The 20137-nt window shown below is 42.3% G+C and overlaps 1 protein-coding gene across 1 annotated transcript in view; it reads left to right on the forward strand.

The window, feature by feature from the left end:
- Nucleotides 1-427: 427 nt before the first annotated feature.
- MTHFD1 (methylenetetrahydrofolate dehydrogenase (NADP+ dependent) 1, methenyltetrahydrofolate cyclohydrolase, formyltetrahydrofolate synthetase) overlaps nt 428-20137 on the forward strand; it is a gene marked incomplete at its 5' end in the record, with an annotated part of 22758 nt that continues 3048 nt past the window's right edge. Inside the window, 18 exons of the mRNA XM_008940945.1 lie at nt 428-555; nt 1222-1319; nt 1996-2169; nt 2696-2832; nt 3137-3183; nt 5298-5405; nt 5507-5581; nt 7295-7397; nt 8564-8640; nt 9607-9747; nt 12398-12466; nt 13030-13141; nt 13314-13453; nt 14022-14063; nt 15061-15161; nt 16053-16230; nt 17329-17436; nt 18402-18554. Coding sequence (XP_008939193.1) covers nt 428-555; nt 1222-1319; nt 1996-2169; nt 2696-2832; nt 3137-3183; nt 5298-5405; nt 5507-5581; nt 7295-7397; nt 8564-8640; nt 9607-9747; nt 12398-12466; nt 13030-13141; nt 13314-13453; nt 14022-14063; nt 15061-15161; nt 16053-16230; nt 17329-17436; nt 18402-18554 — 1991 coding nt within the window. The remainder of the gene's footprint in view (nt 556-1221; nt 1320-1995; nt 2170-2695; nt 2833-3136; nt 3184-5297; nt 5406-5506; nt 5582-7294; nt 7398-8563; nt 8641-9606; nt 9748-12397; nt 12467-13029; nt 13142-13313; nt 13454-14021; nt 14064-15060; nt 15162-16052; nt 16231-17328; nt 17437-18401; nt 18555-20137) is intronic.

Below are 20137 nucleotides of genomic sequence, written 5' to 3' on the forward strand. Positions count from 1 at the left end.
CAAGCCTCAAACCACAACACATCTCTACTGTATATCCCATCTGTGTGGTTTTTGCTACACAAATGTAAGACTTAGTCTGTGCTTTGGTCCCCCTGCATTCATGTTGGAGTTGTCTTCAGAATGCCTCTAGGCCACGTGCCACTGAGAAGATAGTTTCATGCTCAAGAAAAAGGAGGTCTATTTGGCTGAGGATAAATGACATTAATGAGATATTTTGCATGAGCTGTTGACACTCTGAAGTATGATGATGACAGGTTCAGCTTGTGATGTTGTTTTAACATTTTGTTTTTCTTTACAGCTTTCTGGGTACTCAGCCTCTGTTTTGTTTACTCCAACAGAGGAAGAGAGTTCAGCTTCAGTCAGTGCTGCTTCCTCTGTTGTTTTGATGAAATGTAATGTATAACTTAGTTTTTCCTCAAATCCCCAGACAGCACAAAGGCCAGTGGCAAAAGAGTTGTAGGAGATGTGGCATACAATACAGCAAAGGAAAAAGCCTCCTACATCACCCCAGTTCCTGGTGGCGTTGGGCCTATGACTGTGGCCATGTTAATGCAGGTATGTGGGCAGGCTGTGAAACTACTGGTCAACTCCTCTGCACTTGCCTTTGGGGGATATTGCTGCTGACCATCAGCACACTACCAAAGAAACTGGTGCTTCCTTCTTGCTCTTCCTGAGATCAAGTAAGGATTTCTGACTTCTAGCCCAAACAATTTGGATTAAGTTAACAAATAAAGAAGATGGACCTTAAGGGAATGTTAAGACAGGCTTTTTGGTTAGGTCTTTTTTTTTTTTTTTATGAGGGTGTTTGTTTTGATGGCAGTGTCTCAAAACAGTGAGAAGTGGATTTGTCTAACAATGCTCTGGCTGTAATAGTGAAACTATCCACAGAGTGACTGGATAAAAAGGAGAAGAGTAACAGTATAAGCCAGCTCCCTCTGTTTCCTGCTTTGCTTAAGAAACCCTTCAGGCACAGAACACCCCAAAAAATCCAGCATGACTGGAACATACATAGGTAGATAGAAAGACAACATGGTATTTTTTTTTTTTTTTTTTTTTTTTCCTTTGTAAGAAAACTACAAGCAGAATCTCATATTGGTTTGAAGCACATTGTGTTAATCCCAAACTGGAACAGATGGGAGGAGAAAACCTTTCTGAGTCTTTGTTAGCCAGCATGGTTCATACAGTGATGGTTGCTATAATGCATTCTCATGCTTGTTGTAGAGCACCGTGGAGAGCGCGCAGCGTTTCCTGGAGAAGTTCCAGCCTGGAAAATGGAACATCCATTATAACCAGCTTACCCTAAAGATGCCTGTTCCAAGGTAATGCTTTCAAATGAAGCCATTGGCACTATTCATGCAGTACAGTATTTGCTTCTGCTCCCAAGCTTTCTGTAGTACAGGGCACACATGTACATAGACTTTAGCTGGTGTTGAAATTTGGAGAGAAGTAGAGAGAAAACACTGTGAGACCTTCCTAAGGGTGCAGAGCTGACCTGCAGTGGTGCTGTGATATATGCTGAAGTAGTGGGTTATCCTGACAGTATTAAGGTGTAACCATGGACTCTTTAGGCCAGCTAGATAGTTGCTGATCCACCGACATTTGTTATTTGGAAAATTTTTAGTCTGACGTGGCAAAAACCTAATGTCTTGAAGTAGGAGTTGTTGATGCTAAGTCCCCAAGGAGCAGTTGAAAAATACACAACACTATAGGGAAGCATAACACATTGCCTACAAAAAGGCTTTCTTAGGGTGGGAGGAGTGGGGGAGGGATGGTGAAAGGTTTTTTGTTTTTTGATTTGGGTTTTTTCCCTTAAAAAAAACAACAGAGGCTCTGTCTGTTCTAATGTAGCAAATATTGGTGGAATTGATTAACTAGAAGGGGCTAAAGCTTCCCTTCTAAAATATAGATTAGGTGTTTGCAGTTTATGCCATCCAGAAGCAGGGGCTCTGTGAGAAGTCTTTGACTTATAAATTGACCTTGCTCTCTTTCTTTAAGCGACATAGAAATATCTCAGTCTTGCATGCCCAAGCCCATTGATCAGGTTGCAAAAGAAGTTGGCCTGCTCCCTGATGAGGTCGAGCTCTACGGCCAGACTAAAGCCAAGGTTCATCTGTCAGCTCTGAAGCGGCTGAAGAACCAGCCAGATGGCAAATACGTTGTCGTTACTGGGTAGGTACTTCCTGAACTGAGGCATCATTTATATGATATCAAGGTGAAAAACTCTTATTTGCATGATTTGTCATTGTCTTGTCCTTTGGTAAAGTGACTATATAGGGTACTTGGTGTTTTTATATGTCACGCTCTGAAAAACCTAGTGGTTTGGGAAATAAATTTATCTCTTGTTGTAAATAGTGAGAATGTAGTTTAACAATTTTGTCCTGATGATGAATTGTTTTGGTCTGCAGGTCAGGGTTCTGAGAGGCAGGCCAGATTGTAGTCAAAAATTCTCCTACTCTAGTAGCCTGCTTCCAACAGTAACTAGCAAGTTGTTTCAGAGAGGGGTCTTTGGCAGTTACATGATAACTTGCCAATCTCATTCCAGTTTTGAACTGTTAAAGATTAGCTGAAGTCTGAGCAAATCCTGAATTTGAATTGGTATTAACTGCAATCACTGGGTGGTTGTTTTATCCCTGTAAGTGTTTCGAGTCTCGCCCACTACAAGAGTTTAACTGTCTGTTCTGCTTTTTCACTGCAGGATAACTCCTACTCCCCTGGGAGAGGGGAAAAGCACCACCACTGTCGGCCTTGTTCAAGCCCTAGGAGCCCACCTTCACCAGAATGTCTTTGCCTGTGTTCGGCAACCTTCTCAGGGGCCAACCTTTGGTATAAAAGGTATGAGCTGCTCTGTTGCATGCAGTTGGACTCAATGGGGAAAGGTGGCATTTGGAGATTTTATTCTGCTGCATTGTGATTTCACGTAATTCCCAGTTACATTTCTTTTAAGAGAGAAAAATCTTGGGTAAGTTCTTCAGTGCTGTCTTTAAGTGCTGTGCCGGGATTTAAACTAAGTTGCTTGACAGGAGCTATTTTCTTAAAGTAAAGAAAGCAAACTTAAGCAAACACATGTAATACCACTTTGGGTATTACATGTGAGAGAGAACTTTATTTGCATGATTTGATTATTGTCTCTCTGTAGGTGGAGCTGCAGGTGGTGGCTATTGTCAAGTTATCCCCATGGAAGAGGTAATTCTTGATACAGAACCTCCTTGCACGTATAGCTCACAGACCTTGAAGCAATACTGCAGACAGATAACTTAAAAAATCTCCTTTGTTTATTGGCCCAATGTAGCGCTTTCAAGAACTGGATGCTTCAATTTGGCAAAGCTTCTCCCTCAAAAGAAAAAAAAAATCTCTGGTTGTTTCAGAAGGGTGCCTGCCTGGTCAAGGAACTTCACAGAACTGGGAATTCCCAGTTTTGCTATTCACTCTCCTTCTCTGCCTTGAATTGCTGTATACCCTTGAGCAAAGTACATCCTGTGCCTCTTCTTCCCAGCACTGAAATGAAAATGATAATGACTTAATATGTTTTGGAAGCATATTAAGTAGTTCTGTCAGCAGCAGCAGTGGTCACTGACTCTTCCTGTGAGCTATTTTGGTGTACTTGTGTTTTAGATTACTAACACAAAATGGGAAAAGGGAAGCTGGGAGTCAGTAATGCCAAGACCTCAGCCAGTGGGGGACTGGCACTGCAGCATATTTCTGACGTGACTTGGCAACAAGTAAAATCCCCTGTCTGGGGGCAGGGAATTGAAAGGCACGTGTAGCACGTGCTGTTGTGCTTCTCTCAACTCTCAGAGTAATTGCATGTAGAATTCCACCTTTGTCTCATGTACTATAGATTGACGCAGGGCAATTATAGGAAGAAAAGCAGAAATGATCAAAAGGGCTGTTTGTTCTAATTGATGCATAAAGGCCATAAAAGATAAAAATGTTAAGGAGGCAGAATACTGATTTAGTCAGGTGCCAAGAACGTGTGAATGATAGATGTGACAGGAAAAATAATCTCCTCCTCTCTGGGAGTGTTAGTAAGATGAGCCAAAATACTTGACTGTGTGCAGCAGTGGGAAACAGCCCCTCTCTTGGAACCAAATTGGCTGAAAGGACTTCCTTGAAGTGTGACCCCCAAGGTATAAATACACGTAGCCTTGGGGGGGTGTTTTAATCCATGCATGACTCGTACAACTGAAGTCTCTGCAGTCACAAGTTACAGTAATGACCTTGGTACATCACTCAATATTTCTGCATGTGGCTTTCATCCTAGGAAAAGATTAGCAAGTGAAAGACTTTTGAGTTCATACTGCAGGACCAAGGTAGTAATAATTGCTTCTTCTTGTATGTATGTAGAGTGAGACAACAATTAGCATTTACTAATTAGGATTTATAATCAGCATGTAACTAGCTGCATTCTGCTTTTAGCTATCTGGGTTTTTTTAAGATCACAGTAGCAAGGCTTCAACAAAATGGTATTGTAAGGTCTTCTGTCATGTCACTTTTTTTTAAAGTTACCTTTTAATCCTCCTCCTTTGCTCTGCTACAGAGGAGGAGGATTGTTTTACCCACACCATCCACTCCTGGCGTAATGCAGGTTTGTCAGACAAGCTATATATCCCAAGCCATTTGTCAGTATAGCCATGGCACAGCCAGCTAATTCATGTAGGTAGGCAAACCCACTCAAACTATCTTTTAATGAGGCAGAACCAAGAAAACTACTAGCAGTGTCACTGTGTAGTACGTGGTCTACAAGTTCTGCCTACGACAGTTCTGCCTACGACACTGCGTTTGAGTGGTTAGCTCATGCAGAGCTCTGTGCAACCACAGCTCTGCTGCTAGCACTGCACCAGGTTGTTAGTTTCAGTTTAGCTCAAGATGTCTTTGTGGGAGCAGCAGCAGCTTCAGCTAACGTATGTGTGAAACCTTTAGTACAAATAATGAGAATGGGTCAGAAGGAAGGTGAAGGAGGAGCAATGCAGATGTGCCATGCCATGGTCTTTATAAATGTCAAGGAGCCTGTGAGAGCTGTTCTCATGGGAAGAAAAAAACACACCTTTTTATTTGGAAGCTTCATTCTGGAAGTTTGTAAAATGACATAAATGTGGGGGAGGGATTTTTCTGTTTTAGAGAAAAAAAAAAAACACTTTTTTCCTCTCTTCCACATACTGCACTGAGCAATCTCTCCCCCTCCACCCTCATCCACTTTAACATTACTATTAATACTTCTCTTTCCATCTGTCTGTGATGAATTGAATAAATGAAAATTGCAGCAGGATGAGGTAAATGATACCTTTTATCTCCTTTAGTTTAACCTTCATCTCACTGGTGACATCCATGCTATCACTGCGGCCAACAACCTGGTTGCTGCTGCTATCGATGCACGTATATTCCATGAGCTAACTCAGACTGACCAGGTATGATCATTTCTTATGGTGCATCTGAGCACAGCTCACTTCGGCCAAAGTGTTTCGGGTGTGCCAGCAGTGCTAACTAATTACCTGTTTCATTCTGCAAGGCTCTCTACACCCGTTTGGTGCCTTCTGTCAACGGTGTTAGGAAGTTCTCAGACATTCAGATGCGAAGACTGCAGGTAAGTTCACTGGTTTCGCATTGGTTTCTGGTTCTGTTCCATTTACTCATGCTTTATGTGGGCAGAGCTAGGTTACAGAAACCCTCATGTTGTGTAGATCATTGTGTGCTGGCATTTATTTTTAACATGAAGTGTGCAGCAGTGCAGTTAGCCGTTCTTACAGCACAGGTAAAAGCGAAATGCAGCCCCAAGGGAACGAGTCATTGATGTAACTCTCTTTAACATATGCTCTGAGGAGCACAGCAGGAAGAGACAAAGGGATTAGTGCCCTTGATGCAGTTTAAGAAAGGATCAGAATCAGTCTCTCTGTACCTTACACCCAGTTATGGCTTGAAATGAGTAGCTCCTGTATGACATCTAGATGGATGGTCCAGCACAAAAAAGGCAATTTATAATATTTTCTTAAGAGAGATTGAGAATTTTTGTCTTATCCAGATTGAGAAAACAGAGGAAAATAGAAAAAAATACCTGTCCCCTACATTGCCTGCTCTTCTTCCCATAAAAGAATTCCTGGTTAAATGAGTAGCCCTCTCATTGAGTGGCAGTCCCTGAGCAGACCACAGCTCCTCTGATGCACAGAAATGAATGTGAATTGGCATGTGTCCCTGACCTCTGCAAAAATTAGGATTAACAGGGGAATGATTTTGCACTGGGCTTGGACCTTCTGGCTAGCAGGATGGCCTGGGGCTGGCTAAACTCATTTGAAGTACAAACCTTTTTGTAGAGGATTTGGGCTGGAACAGTTGCACATTTGGAAGTTGGGAGCAATAGTTAGAGTTTTAGCATCTTAAGTAGTCCGTTTTATTAATTGGCAACATGACGACCATTAGAGGTTTGCTTCCCCTGTTGAGCAGAGAAGCTACATCATATTGCTTTGTGTTCCTGAGGGAACTCTGCCCTGACCACCTTTCTGGTTATTAAATGCTGAGATGTGAACAGGGTGCTAATACTCCAGAAAGATGGTATTTTTTTTGTGTTTATTTCTTTTTCTAAATGATGTGTTTGAAGAGGAGGAGAACAGACTTTCTTCTTCCCTGCTGTTCTTCAGGAGAAAAATATGACTTAGCTGTGTAGTTAATTAAAAAAAGCTTGCTCCTCGTTCATAAATCAACTGAATCGTTTTCCTCATTCCTAAGCTTGTGCTTCTATCAGGCTTCTTGAGATAATTCTTCTCTCAATTAAGCAACCTGGCAAACTGCCCATCCACTCAGTATGTTCAAGATCAGCTTTCTGGGATGCTGACAGCCTTGTGACTGAATTGTTTAATTCCTGCTTTGTGCTGCTTAACCAGCATGCTGAAAGCAGTGTCTTTAAATGCGTTCGGCTGTGTGCAGTGACCCCAGGCACACTAATGAGAAATGGATGTAAGCATGTGAGACTAATGATGAGAACAAGGCGTGTGAGGAACTGCAGCGCTCACCCTCTTCATCTTCCTGTAGGTGCCTTGCACAGAGCTTGGTGACAGCCTGCCCTAATGAGCTCTGTTGTCTGCCTTGCCTTTTACTAGCTGACCAGCAGCAAGTTCTGCTTCCAGATGCACGCTGATCTGGATCATCACAGGGGGGTCTTGGACAAGGGGTGCCAAAAGGCAGCCCCTCCTTATTTCTGAATATGCAGATGATGCTGCCAAAAGCTCATTGCTCTAGTGAAAGGTTTGTTTCTGTGAATCTTTTCATTGTGTCTCTTATTTTCTTTTGTCTTTTCCTCCCATAGAAACTGGGCATTAACAAAACTGATCCCACTACTTTGACAAAGGAAGAAGTAAACTTATTTGTGAGATTGGACATTGACCCAGGCACCATAACGTGGCAAAGAGGTACAAGAGCCGTTCAATGAAAGAATTACTAATAAACAAAATGTGTGTCAAAAGAGGGGCTTACAAGTGCAGCAGAAACTCTGTTCTCTGGGCTAATGAGAAGGAGGGCAGGGCCAGCCTTTCCTCCTAGGTGTTCGGGATAAATGCCTGCAGCTGGGCTCCCATTTCTAAAGGGTCTGATGCAGGGGCTTGAATCTGCTCTGAATTCACAGACATTAAGACTTTACTAATTGGTGCAAGTTTGTGTTTCTGGATTTGTCAGTTAGTGAGAGAGTCAAGTTTGGCCACTGTAGCCAACAACCTTTTTACCTGACTTGGAGAGCTCTGTGAGCAATGAGAGGAGAGGGTTCTGCTCTGGGATTAAACTCAGTTTTAATCTGCTCACTTGCTCTGTTGGGGACTGACAACAAACAAAAGCCAGATTTTAAAAAGTTTTTTAAATATGCCTGAAGGTAAGATCAGTCTCTGGTCTGGCAGACTGTATATTTCACGAGCGCAAAAAAGTTTCAAATATGGACATATTTTTGTTTTAGACCCTAGGAGCATTCATCTTGCTTCTTTTTGTTAAAACAGTGTGAAATGTATTCTTTTGCTTCATAGCCAACTGTAATGGGGCTAAAGTAGTCTGTCTTATGGGAAATAATTTATAAAATACTTAGAATTTTTCAAGCAAATAGTAAGAAACAGCCAATTGAACCCAGTGTTTGATAGTTAGTGTTTCCAAGGTAATTTGACTTAATGGGGCTGTGTGAAACTTCTCACTAAATGGTAGAATCTGCCCACTTTATCACTTAACTTAAAATAATAATTTTCTTTTTGGCTGCAATAACTTTCTTATTTCGCATTGATGATAGTAAAAAAGCAGTTGGAATAATACTGGCAGCTTTGCTTTTCAGAGAGGCTTTGGACTTGTGGTTAATGCACACAAAGGGGGGTAGACTCCCTCTGGATGCAATGCAGGGTGTTCACGTGACTGGGTATCTTCACTTTGCAGTTCAGTTTTGGGGAAGAATCACGTTGAGTAGCACTTGCCGTTCTCTAGGAGGGCATGGTAGCTCAGACTGCCATCCTCTCTCCATAGGTGATTAGCTCAGTGTTTGTAACAGGGCAGAGGTGTGACTTGCAACTTGCAGTATGACTTCTGTTTTTCTCTGCATTCCTCGCAGTACTGGACACAAATGACAGATTCCTTAGGAAGATCACTATTGGACAGTCTCCAACAGAAAAAGGCTTCTCACGGACGGTAATTGTTCCCTTTCCTTGAATGTCTTAAAGTACTTTGAAGGACATGGTCCTAAAGTAAGTCTCTGTAACTCAAGATACTTCTGTGTTTTACCAATGCCTTGTTAAAGAGAAAGCAGGAAATCCTTGAACCCCAAGCAGTTAAATACCTGTGCAGTATTTAGTTTTATTGTCTGTTTCCTCCTTCCATGTTCTTTCCTAATGTTGGCTTCCCAAACTGAAATAACTGTGGCAGAATAACAGTCGTTCACAAGTGCCTTCTTCATATTTGCATGATGCATGTCCATGGCTAATCTTCCCCATTACAGATACCTAGGGTGGGATGTATCTGGCCAAAACTAGACACAGCATCTGAGCTTGTCTAGATTAATGATATAATCAATAGAGTGAAATAGGCAATCTGGGCTGTGACTTCTCTCATCCCTTAAGTAACTGTCAAGTTAATAGTTCAGATTAATTGTGCTCAGAAAAGCTTGCTTCTTATTGACTTGAAATGTCCCTAGGGTGTTTAGCTTTGATGGAGATGTCTGTGTTATGTCAGATGAATTCTACCCTTCATTTCCTATAGAATCTAAATTTTTGTTTTGGGTTTGTTTGGCCATTTACTGTACTGTTTAGTGATAGTCAGATGAGTTAGTAAGCTCAGTCTTCAAAAATACTTGTTAACATTAAGCATTCTTACATGAATCACTAATGTATGTGCCAGGAGTGAGTCAGGTAACAGCAATGGAATAAGTAGTTTTTAACTTAATTTTGAAGACAAAAATGCAGTTTAGAATGGTCAGATTTAAATGAAGTGTGTTCTGAGAGTAATGCTTTGGATTTCTTTTATATTTGTATGTCTGTATCTTTTTGTTATTCTGTTTTTATGATGGTGATGATTGGCTTTGTTTCAAGAACATCACGGAGGGAAGGATTGCTGCTAGCAAATCTTGGTGAATTTACATTCTTTATTCATCTCTTACAGGCTCAGTTTGACATCACGGTGAGCAGTGAGATTATGGCAGTTCTTGCACTCTCTGATGGGCTGGATGATATGAAGAAGCGACTGGGCAGAATGGTGGTAGCTTCCAGCAAGAGAGGAGAACCAGTTACAACAGATGACCTTGTAAGAGTCATTCCATTCTTAAATGCTTTTTCCTCTTGCTTCTGAAAGTCCTTGGGCTGAAAAGCATAGAGATAGGTCTGTAAAGAAAAAATGTTAGCATATAGAAGATGAAAGATGAAATCTTAGCCCTGCAGTAAGTAAAGGTTCTGTACTTGAGTGTGGCTAGCACCTTACCCAGAGGGCATGTGTGTGCATGTGACCTGGGCCCTGTGTGATGTGCTGTGTGTCAGATTAGAGCTAGCACCATAGGAATTCATGGGGGAATTGCATGATGGCTTCTAGGTTAAAAAGTGTATTTAAGAATTGGAAGAATTCAGAATCCATCCTGTTTCTCAGGCTCCCTGGAGTGAGGAAAACATTGAGGAGGAGCAGTGCCTCATGCAAATTTAACTCCGGGTGATATCTTACTCTGGGAGGCTGTGAATTCTGTAAAAGTCAAACCCTTTTGCAAGAAGTGCAAGGTTTCCATAAATCAGCCTTTGAGGGATAAAAATCCTTTATTTCCACTGCATGAAGAGCTGAATGTATTAGCACTGGTGATGTCTATGAGCAGTCCTAAGCAGCTGTTGCAAGCTGCAGCACTGTCTTGCAGCTGGCTGTGCAAGAATTACTAGTACAGTTCTTGGCATGTTTGTGGAGTATGTCAACTAGCACTGTCCCAGACGGTGCTTCAGGAGAACAGCCTGTGCCCTAGACACTTCTTCCAATAAATATTTTGAAGATGGCAACTCTGTTTGAAGAAGGGAAGGGGAATTCAGCTCTGTATGTGAACTGTGTCCTGCCACTTGGCCTCAAAATACAGAACAGGCTCAGGACTGTTGCAGTCACTATTCAATAGAGATATGATATTTATGCTTACTACTGTCTTGTATAGTAGATATTTCACAGCCTACTTTGCAAAAGACAAGGGTATTAGAAACTTATTTGATGAGGTGTTGATGAGGTTTGTCCTGCATTTTCTGAATGAACATTTCCAGTGGGATAGAAGAATCCACAGGCTGGACATCCTGACCTGTGTTTCCAGCAAGACAAGACACAGCACTAAGGCTCATGTGGCTCTTGCTGTATTTTTTTTTCTTGTGTTTGGATTTTTGTGTGGCTTACTTCCTCCCAGGATAAGCCTGAGAAGCAGTAGATGAGGGATGTGGCTTGGCCTTGCAGGAAAATATCTAGGCTGGGAACCATTTATCTGTCAATGTCTGTACATGACATTTATTAGGAATGGGGGAGGGCATGTGCTGAAGGTCTGTAGGCAGCTTTGAGATCTTAATTCCTCCTGCTAGCGTGTTGCCAGTTTAACCTTAAGTACCTGAGTTAAACCTTGTTCTGGAAAACAGGGGTCTGTCCTGCTGTCCATCAGCAGTGAGGCAGATGGTGCAATATGGTTGTGTGTTTGCATGGCAGCCATTGGCTTGCATCGTTAGGACTGTGTTACATGCTCCTCATGCAGGCAGAAACGTGGTGACTGCAGAGACCAGACTGGCACAATAAGATGTCTGTATCTTTCTGCTGTGGTACAACCAATGTCATGGATGTGCTACCAGAAAACATGAAGAAACTGGGAAGAAATGTGGAATCAAAAACTGACTCCAGATTTTTAGAGATGGGATGTATTGAAGTGCTGCTGAGTGACACAGGCCTAAAATGTCACCATGGAAATCTTTCTCTGCAGTTTTCATTATTCTGGAGATGACTTGAAGTTTGAATCTTACCCATTAAATGTTAATAAGCTTTCATGTGGCAAGATTGAAGCTAATGAAACAAAGCAGTGAATGTATTTTTTTAAAAAATCTTTCATATATTTGAGTGCTGCAATCCAATTGAAATTAGAGGAAGAAATCATGGTTCAAGGTTTTCATTACTGCTGTGAACATTTGGCTCAGTATCCATGATAGCAATTCTAGTTACTTTTGCAAGTGCTGGGTAGCAGCCAGTTTGGTTTCCACTGAACTGTGTCAGTCACAAGGATGACCAAACCCTCATTTTCTCTTCCCAAAGCAGATGTGGGTGAAACCACAAGCTTTCCACTTTGCAGGAAGCAGAATTGCAGCAGGGTATGTTGCTGTACCTCAGAGTAAACATGAGCTCCAGAGTTTGCTTTTCATGATGTCAACCTGTTTTTTGTCATAAGCACAGAGGTTCACTTTAAAAGTTATTTCTGTGCAAGAGACTTAGGGAGGATGCAGCAGCTTGTTATGACATTTTAAGGCCAGTATGTAGAGCCTGGTTGCTGAAATGAGGAAGGAAAAAAAGCCCAAGGCAAATCTACCTGCAAAACCTAAGAAGGCTGCTTTGTGGCACTGAACAGGTTACAGTAAACCATCTGTACCTAAGGGTTACAGTCCCACTGCTGTTGTTTACTGACCTTGCTCTAGCACTGAAACAGCAATTGTTCTTGACCATCACTTTGCAGTGAAGACAAAGCAAGGTTGCAACCAAGAGACTGCCCCCAGCAAAAATTCCAGGTCCTCTTGCGAGAATGTCAAGGTCATTGTTCTGTCTTGCCCTGACAGGAGTTAGTTACATCCAGAGCAACAGCTGGTTCTGGTCCTCAAAACTTACCAGGGCAAAAGCAGAGCCTTGATACCACGTAGGAACTGTCTCAAGGTCTTGGTACATCTGAAAACTAATTGCCTTTTTTGTCTTTTAGGGAGTGACTGGTGCTTTGGCTGTCTTGATGAGAGACGCTGTTAAACCAAACCTCATGCAGACCCTAGAGGTGAGCACAAATGACGTGCTATACGTGCATTCTTGGGGCCAGGAAGCAGCCAGTGTAGTTTGTTCATCGCAGTCAGCGTGGGCTTCCTCACCTCAAGCAGGAGGCTTGCTGTGGTGTCCACCTAAGGCTCAGGGCTAGGGAAGCAGGCTGGCTTCTTTCGAGGCCTGCCATTGGCACGTGGGATGACCCCAGGGAAATGTGCCAAACTTTGCTGTTCTCTGTTCTGTTGCCTTTAATTCCAGGAAACGTTTGGGAATCTAAATGGTGTGGATGCAGGAGAATGGCCCAGAATTGCTGGGATTTAGCCATCCTTTGCCTAAGCGGATTAGTATCTCCACTTGCGCAGATTATTATAATCCTGTTTGCCCTGTAGCCCTTATTACTGATAGCAAATGTTTGATCAGAAGGCTTTAAAATCTGTCTTCTACAAGCATTTTTCTTTACTTTCAGGTACCCTAGTACTTAGCTCCTGAAATGCTGCAGATTTTCTAAACTGTATCATCTGATTTTCTTCCCCTCTCTTTCTCTCTCCCTCCTCTACCCCCTTGTCCCTCCTTTTCTAGGGCACACCAGTGTTTGTTCATGCTGGACCTTTTGCCAATATTGCACATGGAAATTCCTCAGTGTTGGCAGACAAAATAGCACTGAAGCTTGTGGGCAAAGAGGGTTTTGTTGGTAAGTGTGTTTGCTTTTTGTTTGTTTGTTTTGCAGGGAGGGATCTGCCTTCATTGTGACTATCTTTGGGGTTTTTTTGTCGTGGAAGAAGCTTCTGATTTGTATAATTAGAGCATGACTTCTCCACCCAGCAACTTCTCACAAGCTTTTTTTTTCTTAATTCCTACTCCAGTTACAGAAGCAGGATTTGGTGCAGACATAGGCATGGAGAAATTCTTTAATATCAAGTGCCGCTATTCTGGTCTGAGGCCTCATGTGGTGGTGTTGGTTGCTACTGTCCGAGCTCTGAAAATGCATGGAGGAGGGCCTGCAGTAAGTATGAGGCAAGGCTTTCTTTAGACCTGAGGGGATGTCCAAGGCCAAGTTGGATGGGACTTGGATCAACCTGGTCTACTAGAAGATCCCCCTGCCTGTGGCAGGGAGAGCTTGGAACTGGATGATCTTTAAGGTCCATTCCAACTGAAACCTTTCTGCGATTCTGTACTGTTGTTCTCACACAGCCCCTTAAACACCTGCAGGGTTTCATCTTCAATCGTTGTAATTGTCTGAGGTCTGTAGTTGGAAAAGGAATCCTTATGTCCCGCTTGCTCCTAAGTTGCTTCATTGTAGTATCTTACAGCTACCTACCTGCTTGTTTTCTTGTCCTAATGAAGTGCTTGTACGCTGGGCCATTTGTGGTATTACCACAGTCAGTCATTTGTTGTATTGTGGTGCATCTTGTAGTCCTCTATTCTTTGGTTTTCCTCTTCTCAGAGAAAAGAGGATCAGCCTGAAGTAGAATGTTGTATGTTGATGCTGCCTAATGTGAGTCAAGCATGAGTTGCTGTCATGGATAAAAATTTTACAGGTTTCATCCTTTCTCTTTTTTCTTTTTTCCCAGGTCACTGCTGGGGTACCTTTACCAAAGGAATACATGGAAGAGGTAACCTTCTTTAGCTGTTGTGACAGTTGGCCAACTACCTGTAGTTGTGCACTACGTGATGATATTGTGGCATACCTGGATAGCTGGTGTGTCCTTTCTTTAGCTGCCAGGGAAATCTTCCTGACGCAAATTGTAATGTTCTTTTTTTTTTTTTTTAATGTTACTTTGGCCCTGCTCTTTCAAGCATTTATTGTACTTGACCTAGCCAGTATTCAGAGCCTTCTCATTTCTCCTGAGCTCACGCGATTGTCTGTGCACTCAATTTTTCTGCTCTTGTGTCTCCTGACCCTCTCAGTATGGAGTAATTGCTTGGCTGAAATATTGTCTCTGAAAATATTCAGAGTGCCTCTCTAATTACTCTCTTAGCAACAACAGTTTGGTTTTTTTTCTATTCACCCTGCCCCCTCCTTTGCAAGCAGAGAGGAAAGTGAACTGAAGTCTCAGCTTCTGTGCTTGGATAATTGGTCTGATTGTCTTTATATTGCTGCAGCTTTTTCGCTTGTGGAGCTTCTCTGTGGATTATCCTTTGCACAGGAAGGGATGAGATGTCTGGATTTCCATGAGTAGTTTCTGATGCTGCATAATGTAAATGTGTAAAGCGAAAGCTGTTGCCACAGACTTCAAACAAGTGTCAGGAAGTTCACTGCTAATGATATTTAATGCATAAAGAGGAATGTGTCAGAGAGGAAGATGAGGCTTTACTGTGGGGAGTTAATGAGCAGGAGTATTAACTTACTAAGAACAAAAAAACCCACGATTTCTCTTGCCTTGGCTTGGCAGCTGAAGCCTGTGATTATTAGAAGTAGTCATTCCTTCTCCTGTCTTCCATCCAAGAGCAGGCACCCGTCTGGACTGTTCAGAAAGCAGCACTGGGGATTTGTCTTTGTGGTTTCATTCCTATTTTGACAGCTTTATTGTTGGCTGTGGGCACAGTGGATTTGGAACAAAAGTTTTGCTGCCCCTGATAAAATGTGCTTCCTGCTTGCTGTCTTTACAGAATCTCCAGCTGTTGGCAAGAGGTTGTAGTAACCTAAACAAGCAAATCCAGAATGCACGGATGTTCGGTGTCCCAGTAGTAGTGGCTGTCAATGCTTTCAAGTGAGTGAGCTGGGAGGTGGAAGCAATGCATGGGTGTAAAGTCGTGGTACTTGATGTGCAACATTGAGCATAAATGCTTGTTTTCAGTACTGTGGATGTATTATTTGCAGCATTTTACATCGTTGGAAGATGCTGAATAAATAAGGGAGCTCTGCTTAGTCATTCCACCTATATTCTTTAGTTTAAATTAGTTTAGGATTTTATGATCAGTGACTATTATCTGCCATCACTTGCACCCTGACTGGCCAGATCACTGTGGACAAAAAGTGCCTGTGACACTGTGGAATCTGAGCACGTAATAGATGGTGAGGTGCCCTGTGGTTGACCATGCTGTGTTCAGTGATCTGCTGTATGGAATAATTATGCCCTGCTAGGAAGCATTTTGGGCTCTGCATGTTGTACTGCACAGGAAATAAAAGCTGTGTGTGGTCTTTTTATGCAAGCAGAAAGGCTTTGAGCTGGTGTGTTAAGGCTGATGATGGTTGAAGCAGAGCAGATACAGTAAATGCATATTGGGTGCTTAGAGAGATGGTTTTTAGCTTGTTGTGTGCACAAGATCTAGCACCTCTAAATGAGCAATACCAACACCTTTTTGAATTTGCTTCTGAAAACAGGAGTTGCATTGCTGATATAGGACAGGTACAGCAGAGCGCCTGGAACGCTGCTCTGTCAGTAGTTGGGGGTTTCTGCACGTAGTTCTAGAGCTACCTGTTGCTGTCTGTTCTTCCTTCACCAAGGTGGAGAAGGCTGTGGTGGATAGCCCTGCAGCAGCTTCCTGGTGGCTGGATACTGATTTCTTTGGATAGCCTTTGGATGTTGTTGACCAGAGTGAAAAATGGTTGGAACAGTTAATTTACTGTCTGTGCATTCTGCAAACTTTTCTCCTTGCAGGACAGATACAAAGGCTGAACTGGCCCTTGTAGTAAAACTGGCAAAGGAAGCGGGAGCGTTTGATGCTGTCGAGTGCACTCACTGGGCAGAGGGAGGTAAAGGAGCAGTTGCACTGGCCCAAGCTGTTCAGAGAGCATCACAGACACCCAGCAACTTCAGGTTCCTGTACAATGTGGAGGTAAGAACTTGCAGTGTTACAGAGAGAACTTTGTAAGGTGGAGATGGGTTGGTTTCACTAGTTTAAGCTGCTGAAGGCTATCTCAAAGGCTACTCTGAGAAAATGAGAAGCAGTTTGATTTTAACATTTATTCCACCAGTCTTAAAGACCTAGTTAGTCCTTGTTGTTTTGACTACACAGTGAAATGCTGTTTACCTTTGATGCTGAAGGATGCTGCTTTGCCTCTGCTAGAGGTGACAAATGGGTTTCTGCTGTGGCAGCCATGTTCCAGGGTAGGGGGAAGTTCTTGAACTTGAGACATTTATTCTTGTCAGAGCATGGGTGGGAAAAAGCCTGACCAAGCTGGTTACCTTACTGCAGAGCTTTTGGGTGCACTTGTTGCTCAGGTTGGGAACATAACAGGCTATGGAATAGAATTTGTCCATTTTTTAACTTACTTTTTCAGTCTGCGAGTGAGGCTTATGGAGTCACACCACAGGTCAGGGTGGAAGAGTGTCTGCATGTATATTTCTAATGACTCTGTACATTAAGCAAATTTGGCAGAAGACTTTGAGGTGGTGAAGTCACTGTTAGCTCCCAGGTCATGGCCTGAATCCTCCTTTAAAATCAAGCACTTTATCAAAGAACCTAATGATGTACAGATCTATGTCATCATATCTATTTTAGGTCCTGAACACATACTTCCATTTTTGATTCTTTATGCTAACTTATTTGTGCTTTTATTTAACTATTAACTTGTACTCCCTCAAATTATTTTTGTCTGCTTTTTCACTTTGACTTGAGAGAGACTAAAGATGTCTTTTCTGCAGTGGGGTTAATTAACATGTAAACATAACTTAGGGGAAAACTGTTGTCTCTTGGTTTCTGACTGCAGTGAGCTAGTTTTACCCTCTTGCCAAGAGAAACAACTGCAACAAGGTAAATAAGGCTTGTTTTGAAAATCCTCAAATTACTGTACAGTTTTGTTCTACAGCAAATGGGAATAGCTCTTGTATCTGTGTGTGGGCACCACACAACATGTGAGGGATTGTGAAGCTGCTCTGATGTTATAGCTCTTTGTAGATGGGCCACACTGACTTGCTGCTTTTTTTTTTCTAGCTCCCTGTTGTAGATAAGATCAGGCTTATTGCACAGAAGATCTATGGGGCAAGTGACATTGAACTACTTCCAGAAGCACAGCAGAAAGTCGCCTTGTACACTAAGCAAGTGAGTTTCCCACATCACCTGATACTGGTGATGCTTTTCATTTAAAATATTCATATTGAACAATGACGTTCAAACTGAGTGGAGGGAGTCACCACTCAAATAGTGTCCTTGTCCAGGACCCACTTGATGCTGCTGAGGAAGAGGAGGTGATATGAGGAGGGAGTAACTGGCCCTGGGTTGTAGTGAGGAAGACAAAACTCATCTGGCCCAGTAGGACATCTGTGATAGTGTATGGGGAGAGAAGGGCAGGAGGATTTGGTGATCTTTCCTTGCTCTTCAGTCCTTCAGCAGTTTGGGAACTGTGGAGCTGGAGGTGGTCACAGTGGTGATAAATAGTCTCTGATTTTTTTAAAAAAAATCTTGTTTCACTGAGTTGTCTAATCAGTTTCTGAACCCATATCAACTTTTGGCATTTGCAGTTTTTTTGAGGGAAGAGTTGCACAGGTAATACAATACTTCCTGTGGAAGAAAAAAGTCTACTTTTGTGAGTTTTGAACCTGGCATCTGGTGGTTGAATTAGATGCTTTCTGTTTGTTTTGATATTCTAGCATGACATTCTTATGAAACTGCCTGCACCTGCATTAACAAAGGTCTCTAAAAGGCTTTGAAGAGCAATGTGAGAACTAGCCATTTTTTGCTTACAGTGTGCTTGAATAATTTCACTTCTTCAGTCTGTTTTTTTGTTTTCCTTTTAGTTGGATGTGTTGGGGGCACCATGGTGGTTCTTTCTTTAATACTTATCAGGAGGTGAGGAGAGCATTTGAGAGAGGAGGAATGAGGATGTAGAATAGTCTACAGATCTGACAGGCTGTGGGTAAAGGAGTTGGTGAAGAGTAAAATGTCCTGATAAAACATCTGATGTCTGCAGACAATGGCAGAATAGAGCACTTACATTTGTGTACAGGAGAAGTTACTGGTTTTCAAGTATTCCTCTCCTCTTTCTCTCTTTTCTTTGCCTTTCCCAGGGATTTGGAAACCTGCCAATCTGCATGGCTAAAACTCACTTGTCGTTGTCCCACGACCCTGAGCAAAAGGGAGCCCCCACGGGCTTCGTGCTGCCCATCCGCGACGTGCGGGCCAGCGCTGGGGCCGGCTTCCTGTACCCCCTGGTGGGAACGGTACGTCACCCGTGAGACCCTCGCTGTGGGGAGAGCCAAAACCTCACGTGCACTTCAGTTAGCAGCTACAAAAGGCACCTCAAACTAGGAGAGTCCTTGTCATTTACAGTCCACAGTGTATTAGAGATCCTTGATATGCTTCTTTTTGGACAGGAAGAGGGAAGCCAAAATAAATTTGAACATTTGAATGCTTAGCGAGCCCTCAGCGTACCCCTCATGTCCCACATCTGTCTTCCTGGATTTTGAGGAAAGGGTGAGCTCTGCAGCTTATAAATTCTGGGAAGTGCACTCTGGTGGATGGGATAAATCCTTGTCCCACCTAATTGTTGTGACTTTGCATTCCACACTTTGCAGTATTGCAGGTAAAGTCTATGTACACCTGCAGATCAGGGTAGAACAAGACCCCTCCTCCAAAGCTTACAAAGCAAACAACTTTTGATGACATCCCCAAAGTGAAGCTGACCTATACTGTTAATCATTTATCAGCCTCCACTCCCATTTGGAAACCCTGTTTTGCTGACCATCTGTTTGCTGTTGAGCCTGCATCAATTCCAACAACTTATTTCACTGTGCCCTTGAGTTTTTAGTTTCTGTTCTTTGATGCGATTGGCATCATGTCAGCTGAGAGGAGAGAGAGTAGCTACAATGGGAACAGGATCCTGGAACATCTTTGATATGAATTGTGTGGCAGAAAGAGGAGCTACCTGCAAAATGAACTGTTGTTCAGGTTTGCATACAAAGAAAGAATGTTAGAATGGACGGATCCACTGGAAATCTGATCTGGGGAATCTCTTCCAGTTAAGTAACTTGTTAGATTATTTTAGAGGATGGAGCATTTGGAGCAAGCAGCTCTGTCTTTTCCTTATTTTGTGAGCTTAAACCTTTTTCTGAAGTCTTCATGGAAACCTGTTTGCTTTTGCAAGCTTGTTAAAACATTAGGAGTGCATGGCTCAGATGATGAAATTTGCTGATTTATGTATTGTATCCCTTCTTCAAATGCTAGCGAAAGCCAAATATTGGATATTTTTCTTTAATTCATTAGATAAAAAAAGGTAGGTAAGAGTTTCCAGATTACCCAACATAAATAAAATAACCGCATCATTATGAAAGTCTGGCTCATCCATCTTTTTAAAGAGCAATGTGTGTTTTGGGATAAAATGAAAGATAGCATGCTTGTTCCTGTTACTAACAGCATCTTTTTGCAAGCCAAGATTTAATCTGAATGATGATTTCTTTTTTTTCCTTCAATGAATACTGGAGAAGGAAAGGGTACACAGCTTTAATGGGCTACACAAAAGAAATATGTTTTCAGACATTAAAACTAGCATTTTGGCTCTTTTTCCGATATGTTCAGTTTCTCTGAAGTTGGACTTTTTTCTTTCTGCTCCTGATTCAGACTCCTGATGTCTTCTTGGACATGTGGTAAATCATGGTGTTAATTCTGCCAGAATTAATAGTATGTCTTCTGGTTAGGAACATTAAGATTACTCTTCTGTGCATCTACAAAGCCAGGGAAGGGATGTCCTTTTGAGAGGCAATCCAGGGCATTTTGAATTGGATCACTACATTAAACCCATTCAGCA

The sequence above is a fragment of the Merops nubicus genome, unplaced genomic scaffold (assembly GCF_000691845.1).
Source record: "Merops nubicus isolate BGI_N331 unplaced genomic scaffold, ASM69184v1 scaffold19535, whole genome shotgun sequence".
NCBI lineage: Eukaryota > Metazoa > Chordata > Aves > Coraciiformes > Meropidae > Merops > Merops nubicus.